Raw genomic sequence first — 10000 nt, 5'->3', positions numbered from 1 at the left:
AGGTGGCGCTGTAACTGCCACAGAAACACACCAACACCAGAGAAGAAGAGACGGGGAGACGCTGTGGAGAATCCAAACACATCGCTCTGGTTCTGGGTTCGGGGTGGCTCTGGTTCTGGTTTCGGGGTGGCTCTGGTTCAGGGTGGTTCTGGTTCTGGTTTCGGGGTGGCTCTGGTTCAGGGTTCGGGGTGGTTCTGGTTCTGGTTTCGGGGTGGCTCTGGTTCTGGTTTCGGGGTGGTTCTGGTTCTGGTTTCGGGGTGGTTCTGGTTCAGGGTTCGGGGGAGTTCTGGTTCAGGGTGGCTCTGGTTCAGGGTGGTTCTGGCTCAGGGTGGTTCTGGTTCTGGTTCAGGGGAGTTCTGGTTCAGGGTGTTTCTGGTTCAGGGTTCAGGGTGGTTCTGGTTCAGGGTGGTTCTGGCTCAGGGTGGTTCTGGTTCTGGTTCAGTGTGGTTCTGGTTCTGGGTGGTTCTGGTTCTGGTTCAGGGTGGTTCTGGTTCTGGGTTCGGGGTGGTTCTGGTTCTGGTTCAGGGTTCGGGTGGCTCTGGTTCAGGGTGGTTCTGGTTCAGGGTGGTTCTGGTTCTGGTTCTGGTTCATGTGTGACTCATAAACATAATAAATAATAAACAAACATTAAAGCGTGAAGTTCAAACATGGTCTTTGTTTTTATTGTTGCGTAACGTTTGACACACGATCATGTGACGCCTGCTCGGGTCACACGCCCCGGCCCGGCCAATCAGCACCCAGAGCTCGTCCGTCTGCAAACTCAGCGGCTTCGCTTTAAACCCGTGAGAACGGACGCCGCTCTGCAGCTGATCGCCACGGAGACGCCAAAGAAAGCCCGTAACCGTGGAGACGACAGACTCAGGGGCTTGTGTCAGCGAGGACAGACGGACAAGACTCTGCTGTGTTGGACCGTTATGACCTGAACGTGAGACGTGGTGAAGGGACGGCGGCGGCGGCGTTCCTGAGCTGTTTGCCTCTGAGAACCCGTTTGAACGTTTATCGGAGGCCGTCGCCGTCCCTTCAACCGTCGCTGCTTAAAGTCCGTAGTTACGCTGAAGTGGCTCCGCCTCCCCGCTGCTGGCAGGCTACAGTTAGCTCGCTAGCTTGTCCCTCTCTGGTACCAGCTAGTTAGCTAACTAGCCACTGTTGTTGTGAAGAAGTTCTGCAGCGGCGGACGGGCCGTCAGACCCGGCGCTGGTGCTGCCCAACAATGTAGCATGAAAGTATGGTGGAATTAGCAGGCTAGCTAGCTAGCTAACTAGCGGGTGGCTAGCTAGCAGTAACTCTGGTGCTGCGCAGTAAGAGCGAACAAAAGAGTCCATTTAAGAGTCATGATGGTTCTGAGAGTTGCAGCCTGGTCGCTCGAGCGTCTGTGTGACACGCAGCAGCTTCCATCTGACAGCACGGGATCAAACACACGGACTTTCACTCTGGAGGCCACAGTTCTTGTCCCGTCCCACCTGACCACACATTAAAGAGTAACTCCAGGGTCTTTGTCTGCACTTTAATCCTCCGTAACCATGGAGACGGTTACCAGGAGAGATGCTAACAGCCGGACGTGGCTAACAGTGGTTAGCTCGGGGCAGCACGGTGAAGCCATTCAAAGGTCTTTTTTAACCACTAATGCTGCTGAAAATAACAGTGTTCACACACACACACACACACACACACACACACACACACACACACACACACACACACACACACACACACACACACACACACACACACACACACACACACACACACACACACACACACACACACACACACACACACACACACACACACACACACACACACACACACACACACACACACACGGCTCCTTCCTCTGGTTAAAGCTTCACCGTGCTGCCCCGAGCTAACCACTGTTAGCCACGTCCGGCTGTTAGCATCTCTCCTGATTTCTACCTTAATAAAAACGACGGTCTCCATGGTTACGGAGGGTTAACGTGCAGACAAAGACGCTGGAGGAGTTAAACTGAGTGACACAGTTGAAACAATAACAGACACATATCTGAAACTTCTCCTGGACGTCGAGGTTCTGACGTCCGAACGCTAACAAACGTTTGTTTAGTGATAAAAAAGAGTTTGTTTGTGGAGAGTCGGGGTTGAGAGCGGGTTGCATCATCGTGACGGTTCGATGCCGACACAATAAAACGGGGTTCTGAGAACTGAGACGAGGGTGCTGCGGTCCAACGGCGCCTCAGGTGGGAGCTGTGGCTCCAGAGACGGCGGCGTGCTTGAGTCCGCTCCCCCGTCAGGACCGAGTCGCTCAGGGGTTCAGTCTGCTCCTCTGTGTCTCTTCAGCTCTCGTCCATGCGCTCGTCCTCGTCTCCGTCGGCCTCCGCGCCTTCAGTCCGGCTCTTCACCGTCAGCTTCCACTCGTCGCCGACCTCCTCTCCTGTCACTATCCTCGTCTCCCGTCTTTCCCTGCTCACCTCCTTCCTCTGCTCCTCCGGCTCCTTCCCTTCCTCCTCGCTGTCCTCCTCCGGCTCCTTCCTGTCTTCTGCACCTTCACTTGTGTCCTTTTCTAACTTGTCCTCCTCCGTCTTCTCTCCTCTTCCCTCTTTCCCCTCCTGTCCTTCTCTGTGTCCCTCCTGTGTCTCCTCTGACGTCTCCTGTCCCTGGTCGTCCTCCGTGTCCTCGTCTTCGTCTTCCAGCTCCAGCAGCTCTGGAGGATCGTCTTCCAGAGCTTCAGTCCCCAGGAGGGTCTCTGTCAGGGTCTTGAGGAGGTCTGACTGGACTTCCTCTGGTTCCTGACTCGTCGTCTTCTCCTCGCCCTCTTCTTCCCACGCCGTCAGAAGACCTGTGAGCTGGAACGACTTCCTCCAGAGCTGTGAGAGTCCGTTCAGGTGCGTCAGCGCCTCGACCACCCAGTCTACCAGCAGCTGGGCCACGGTGGCTTGGAGCTGCTGGGGGGAGGTCTCCTCCAACTCCTTCGGGTTTCCTGCGGCGAACTTTGCCCAGCGTGAAAGCAGGAAGCGCTGCAGAACCGGCTTCACGCAAATCTCCACGGGCTGAAGACGGAAGGAGCAGCCGTCGGGGATCACCGCCGGGAGCGTCCCCGAGCCGCTGACAGAAGTCAGGAACAGGTCTCCCATGTGCTCCCGGTGCCGGTCCAAGACCAGCACTGCTTTACTGGGCTGAGGGTTCCGGGACACGTGCTGAAGCCAAACCTTGTTGGTCCAGAGATCCAAGGCTTCCTCTACCAGCAGACTCTCCGGGCCGGCCTCCAGCAGGACGAACTCCGGCAGGGCCTTCTCAGACAGCCGCCTGTTCGCCAGCACCAGGGACGGCAACATGGTGCCGTCGGCCAGCGCTGTGAGGTACACGGTCACCAGAGGTAGAGACCCGGTGAGCTCCAGGGCCTCTGAGCAGCGAGACTTGTCCTGGACTAACCTCAAATCCACAAACAGACACAACTCGTCCATCGCAGCCACGGTGCTTTCCGGCAGCTTGTTGACCTGGATCACCTCCCGGGTGAACTCCCTGAAGGACTTGATCTTGGCCTCCAGGGGAAGCGGCAGAGTGCGAGCCAGCGTGGGCGCCCTGCCGATGCTACGCACGCCGAGGTGATGCCGCAGTAAGAAGCCCACCGCCCAGTCGTAGGAGATGCGGAAGGAGTCGCTGAAGTCGCCCTTCTTCTTCAGCGTGGACGCTTTGTGGAACAGGTTGCTCTCGCTGATTGGAAGCTGCTGCTCACGCATGGACAGCACCCAGGCCACCATGCGGCCCGCGCCGTCGGCGTCCGCCTTCTGTTCCTGTTCCGTTTGCTTCAGACGCTTCCTGGCCTCCTTCAGCCAGGTCCGGATGAGCTGCGGGTCGGTTGAGAAGACTCTGGAGGCCTGGCGGAGGCCGTCACACAGAGCCACCAGGGCGACCCTCAGCTGCCGGGCGGTGAGGGAGTCCTCCCGGTCTCTGCAGGAGGACGAGGCGCTCGCCGGCTGGGCTTGGCGGCTGGTTGTGGACGGGACGTTAGACGTTGGATGTTTCACTTCTAAGATGAAGTTGTCCTGAACACCTTCACTTTCCTCATCATCGTCCTCCATGTCTCCAATTCTCTCATGGTCCGAAAAGTCCATTTCCTCCACAGGGGCCATGGCGCCGTCCAGGGCCAGCACCTCCTTCACCTCGATGGCGCCGCTGACGCACAAGAAACATTTGTTAGAAACACGATTCTCTTCAACACAACTTCTTCACTCAGCTCGAAGCTTTAACGTCGTACCTCTGCTGTAACATCTGCGACCTACGTGCACGAGGGTCGGCTTTCATGACTCAACACTTTACCCCTGTCCTTCAGAACCTGCCCTGATGACTGAGTCTGCAGGTTCTCATGGTCCCTGCAGATCCACCTGAACTCTGTCTGATCTCAGTGATGTGAAAAAGCTCCTGGTGGCACGGACATTGGTTCTGCTTAAACCCGGTCTGCCTAGTCCTGCTCCTGGAGCCACTGTGCTGCATCTTTTAGGTTCCTGCTCCAACACACCTGAGTCTAACACACCTGAGTCTGACACACACCTGAGTCTGACACACCTGAGTCTGACACACCTGAGTCTGACACACACTTGAGTCTGAAACACCTGAGTCTAACACACCTGAGTCTAACACACCTGAGTCTGACACACACCTGAGTCTGTCACACACCTGAGTCTAACACACCTGAGTCTGACACACACCTGAGTCTGAAACACCTGAGTCTAACACACCTGAGTCTAACACACCTGAGTCTAACACACCTGAGTCTGACACACACCTGAGTCTGACGATTCCCAAAGCTGTGACAAGCTCCAGCTGCTTGGTAACGAGCACATCGTCAGACTCAGGTGTGTCAGACTCAGGTGTGTCAGACTCAGGCACCTGCAGGACAGTGGCTCCAGGAGCAGGTCTGGGTCGCCCTGGTCTTGACCCTTTACGGTTGAGTCGCCCTGGTTTTGTAATTGTGTGTTTGTTGTTGTTGTTGTTGTGACAGTGTTGACTGAACCTACTGTTGAGTTTGCATCGACTGAATCACAAGAATCTGAGCTTTCCAAAGATGTGTCGCACGAGGAACCACTGAAACAAACAAAGAGCAGAGTTTTACCTGATCCTGTCCTTGAGAAACCCGACTTTAGTGGATCCTGTGAAAAACATCAAACAAGCATCTTTAACGTGCACGTTTACAAAAATAACAACAACAATAATGGTGATAAACAACGTTCTTAGAGAGATAAATGCAGAAGACGAGCGGTGGTCGATGGCTTCCCTCCGCGGGCCCAGTGCTCGGAGCGTCGGGGGTTCAGCTGGATCCCCACGGAGGGAAGCCACGCCGTCGCTCCGTCTGCAGTCAGGGAAGGACCCCGCTAAGCTTTTCAACATGAACCCGATGAAGCAGGGACCTTTGTTGAGAGGCGACAGGCCGTGGAACTCCCAGAAGCAGCTGGACGTTTTGCACAGGTTGGCTTTGCAGATGATGCAGCCGTACACGCTCTCGTGGCGCAGGTTGTTCAGGTTGCAGTTCTTGCATCTCTTGGAGATGCTGCTGATCTTCACCATCCTGTGTCGGAGTTTGGTCGGGTGTTCCAGCGCCTCCGCCCCCCTCGTCCCGCGGGACGTGGCCATCTCCATGGTGTCAGAATGCTTCTGAGCACACTTGGCGAGCTGGTTGCCCAAACGCTTTCGGAAGTTGACCTGAGTAAAGAGGCCGTCCTGCACCCAGTCGGGGGGGGTCTCTTTGCGGCTCTCCCGCAGCACGATGAAGGCGTCGACGATGCTCAGGTTGACCAGGAACCAGAAGAGACCGCGCCAGTGTCGGTCCTGAGGGATTCCTCCCAGAGGGTTGCACGCCAGCAGCTGCTTGCAGATGTCCACCCCGCGCATGTTCTCCTGCAGGAGGCGGAACGCCATGGGGCGCTTGATGGGGTCCAGTTCCCCCGCTTTGGTCTGAGACCTCCTCCAAACAGCGTCCGTTTCACCTGGAGCCGCGTTGGTCGACAGGCAGCCCATCTCCTTGGTGTCCCTCCAGCGGGTGGCCAGCAGGGGGCCACACTGCCTCTGCAGGAAGTCCCCAGGTTTCTCCAGGCGGCCCTCCTCCCAAAGCTCCCTGGGCAGGATGGGGTTGGGCGGAGGGAAGGAGCTGGAGGCGTAGATGCCCTGGTCCAGAAGCTTCTGCATGAGCGGGACCGATGTGAGTGCATTTGCCAGGTAGAGCTGGTGGTGTTTGTCCTCCAGGTTCTTCACCAGCTCCGGCACCACAGTGAAGCCCGTCTCCTGGCCCACCTTCTCCCCCACCTGGATGAAGAAGCGGTGGCAGTAGCCAGACTTGGAATCACAGAGCAGCCACACCTGCGGCTGCGTCTTGGCGTGGCCCTTGGCGTGGCAGCTCTCCTCCTCCAGGCTGGGCAGCAGCGCCCTGTCCACGGCCACGCAGCAGTTGGGCTGGTAGGCGTCCCACATCGCCTCGCCCAGGAGGTCCAGCATGGGTCTGAAGATGTGCAGAGAGTCATCGGGGTCGCCCGTGCCACAATGCTCGCTCGTGGCGAAGCTGCCCGGGCGGATGCTGGCGGCGATCTGCTTGAAGCGGCTGAAGCTCATGGCGCGGTAGAAGGTGTAGCTGTTGTCGTAGTGACTCCAGGACCAGTAGTGCGACATGTCGGGGAGGTTGTGGATCCCCATCAGAACCACCAGGCCGATGAAACCTTTGATCTCGTGGGTGGTGACGGGGAACCAGTCCTTGTAGCCGGAGCCCAGGAACTGGCAGGTCTTGACGTGGGCGTTGGTCGCCTTGGTGATCAGCTCGATGAGCGGCGCGGGGAAGAGCAGGTTGAAGAAGTCGATGGCGTCGCTGTTCTTGGCCAGGCTGGTGCACGGACCGCTGCTCTGCGTGAACGGGACGATGGGGGAGTCGGAGTCTTCAGTCTCTGATGGATGTGTCCAACAGTCTGCTGACCTCCAGGACGGATCGGGCAGGTCCTGGTCCTGGACCGGGTCTTCCTCTTCTGCAGAGCGCTGCTCCTCGTCTCGGCAGGACTGGATGTCGGGTTCAGTGTAGTCTGGAAACAAAGGACCAGCTTTAAAAACAGGGCTCAGCATTATTTATAGAAACAAACTAAAAACATCCGGAGAAACTCCTCAAACCTCCTCCTTAAGACTTCAGCGCCCAGAACCGGAGCTGCAGAGGAGGTTTGGAAACAGCTGTTGAACTAAGGGCCCCCTCCCACTGTTCTACCGCACCGGGCCAACACCAGTGACCAGTGTGAGTGCAACCGTACGGCATCTAGGAGCGGCACGCTTGCCGTCCACGGCCCGTTTGGGAGAGGTGGAGTGTTTACTGCAGATTTGGTCGATGAAAAGATTCAAAAACAGTCGACAAGACGCACAAAAACTCCGAGGTCTACGGAAAGATCTGGAAACAAAGCCACGCATCGCCATGACGTCATCAATGCGTGTGACGTGTTACGGCGTGATGACGTATAGGCAGCAAGAAGCATTCTCCGAGGCCCAGGTAGTGTGAGTACAAACGGGCCTGGAGGGGGGGACAAGGACCCTAAAGCACGGGGCACGGGACGGAGGCACAGTGGGAGGGCGCTCTAACCTGTGACTGAGGCACAGTGGGAGGGCGCTCTAACCTGTGACTGAGGCACAGTGGGAGGGCGCTCTAACCTGTGACGGAGGCACAGCGGGAGGGCGCTCTAACCTGTGACGGAGGCACAGTGGGAGGGCGCTCTAACCTGTGACGGAGGCACAGTGGGAGGGCGCTCTAACCTGTGACGGTGGAACAGCGGGAGGGCGCTCTAAAGCGGACCATCTGAGGACGTCACGTCACGTCAGCGGGACGACCGACCACAGAGAGGGTTTCAGTCTCACTGTTACTGGACTCTGATTTACCGTACTCCCCTGAATAGAGCCCCCCCCCCCCGCTCCTGACTAAAGCCCTGATGCACCTGAACGTGTTGGAACGTGCTTTAACGTGACTTCAGCTAAAGCTGCAGGAGAGTTCTGCGTCGGGCCCTGAGACGTTGCTGAAACACATGTTTAGTCTCCTTCTCTTGGGACGGAGTGAGTTCAGACCCTGAATCTTGTCCAAACTGCAGCTCATCGTGTTCCAGAAACTTCTCTCTGTTTACGTCTCCCTGGCGTCCGGCTGTGTTTACTTTGGCGCCGGCTGAAGCCAGGACGCTGCCTCCCCCACACCCCCCACACCTCCCCCTAACCTCCCACACCTCCTCAGGAAACGCTGGCTCAGGGACAGAGTGGGGACGCTGGTTCAGGGACAGCCCGTGGGGACGCTGGTTCAGGGACAGAGTGGGGACGCTGGTTCAGGGACAGAGTGGGGACGCTGGTTCAGGGACAGAGTGGGGACGCTGGCTCAGGGACAGCGTGTGGGGACGCTGGTTCAGGGACAGAGTTGGAGACGCTGGCTCAGGGACAGAGTTGGAGACGCTAGCTCAGGGACAGAGTGGGGACGCTGGTTCAGGGACAGAGTTGGAGACGCTGGCTCAGGGACAGAGTGGGGACGCTGGTTCAGGGACAGAGTGGGGACGCTGGTTCAGGGACAGCCCGTGGGGACGCTGGTTCAGGGACAGCCCGTGGAGACGCTGGTTCAGGGACAGAGTGGGGACGCTGGTTCAGGGACAGCCCGTGGAGACGCTGGTTCAGGGACAGAGTGGGGACGCTGGCTCAGGGACAGCCCGTGGAGACGCTGGTTCAGGGACAGAGTGGGGACGCTGGTTCAGGGACAGCCCGTGGGGACGCTGGTTCAGGGACAGCGTGTGGGGACGCTGGTTCAGGGACAGCCCGTGGGGACGCTGGTTCAGGGACAGCCCGTGGAGACGCTGGTTCAGGGACAGCCCGTGGAGACGCTGGCTCAGGGACAGCCCGTGGGGACGCTGGTTCAGGGACAGCCCGTGGAGACGCTGGTTCAGGGACAGAGTGGGGACGCTGGCTCAGGGACAGTGTGTGGGGACGCTGGTTCTGGGACAGTGTGGGGACGCCGGTTCAGGGACAGCGTGTGGGGACGCTGGTTCAGGGACAGAGCAGAGACGCTGGTTCAGGGACAGAGTGGGGACGCTGGTTCAGGGACAGTGTGGGGACGCTGGTTCAGGGACAGTGTGGGGACGCTGGTTCAGGGACAGAGTGGGGACGCCGGTTCAGGGACAGCCCGTGGGGACGCTGGTTCAGGGACAGCGTGTGGGGACGCTGGTTCAGGGACAGCGTGTGGAGACGCTGGTTCAGGGACAGCGTGGGGACGCTGGTTCAGGGACAGCGTGTGGAGACGCTGGTTCAGGGACAGCGTGGGGACGCTGGTTCAGGGACAGCGTGTGGAGACGCTGGTTCAGGGACAGCCCGTGGAGACGCTGGTTCAGGGACAGCGTGTGGAGACGCTGGTTCAGGGACAGCGTGTGGAGACGCTGGTTCAGGGACAGCGTGTGGAGACGCTGGTTCAGGGACAGAGTGGAGACGCTGGTTCAGGGACAGCGTGTGGAGACGCTGGTTCAGGGACAGAGTGGGGACGCTGGTTCAGGGACAGAGTGGGGACGCTGGCTCAGGGACAGAGTGGGGACGCTGGCTCAGGGACAGCCCGTGGGGACGCTGGCTCAGGGACAGAGTGGGGACGCTGGCTCAGGGACAGCCCGTGGGGACGCTGGTTCAGGGACAGAGTGGGGACGCCGGTTCAGGGACAGCCCGTGGAGACTGACCCCGGCTCTGTCGATGTTTCACAGTCTTATCTCCAGAACAATGGCAGCTGGTTACTGATCGACCTGAACGCTGATGTAACAGCAGTGAAAGTGTGTCACAGGTGAACGGGGACGTAACACACACCTGGACCAATCATTCACGAGCAAGCCCCGCCCCCTGCCCCGCCCCCAGCGTCCTGTGTGCTCCAATCAGGGAGCTGGGTCAGCGTCAGGTCTCTGAGTGTTAAACATGTTTACACAGCATCATTAAAGCTGTTTAAGGACCAAAGGACATTATGGTCTGTGTGCTCAGATCACGTCTCCATGGCAACACTGAGGGG

The 10000-nt window shown here is 58.4% G+C and overlaps 1 protein-coding gene across 1 annotated transcript in view; it reads right to left on the bottom strand.

The window, feature by feature from the left end:
• Positions 1-1797: 1797 nt before the first annotated feature.
• pogzb (pogo transposable element derived with ZNF domain b) overlaps positions 1798-10000 on the bottom strand; it is a 26085-nt gene continuing 17882 nt past the window's right edge. Inside the window, exons 17-19 of the mRNA XM_083918320.1 lie at positions 5382-7034; positions 5087-5123; positions 1798-4149 (exon numbers count right to left, since the gene is read on the bottom strand). Coding sequence (XP_083774446.1) covers positions 2310-4149; positions 5087-5123; positions 5382-7034 — 3530 coding nt within the window. The 3' untranslated portion in view covers positions 1798-2309. The remainder of the gene's footprint in view (positions 4150-5086; positions 5124-5381; positions 7035-10000) is intronic.

This window comes from Echiichthys vipera (genome assembly GCF_963691815.1).
Source record: "Echiichthys vipera genome assembly, chromosome: 8".
Classification (NCBI taxonomy): Eukaryota; Metazoa; Chordata; class Actinopteri; order Perciformes; family Trachinidae; genus Echiichthys; species Echiichthys vipera.
This window is presented reverse-complemented; position numbering and strand designations above follow the sequence as displayed.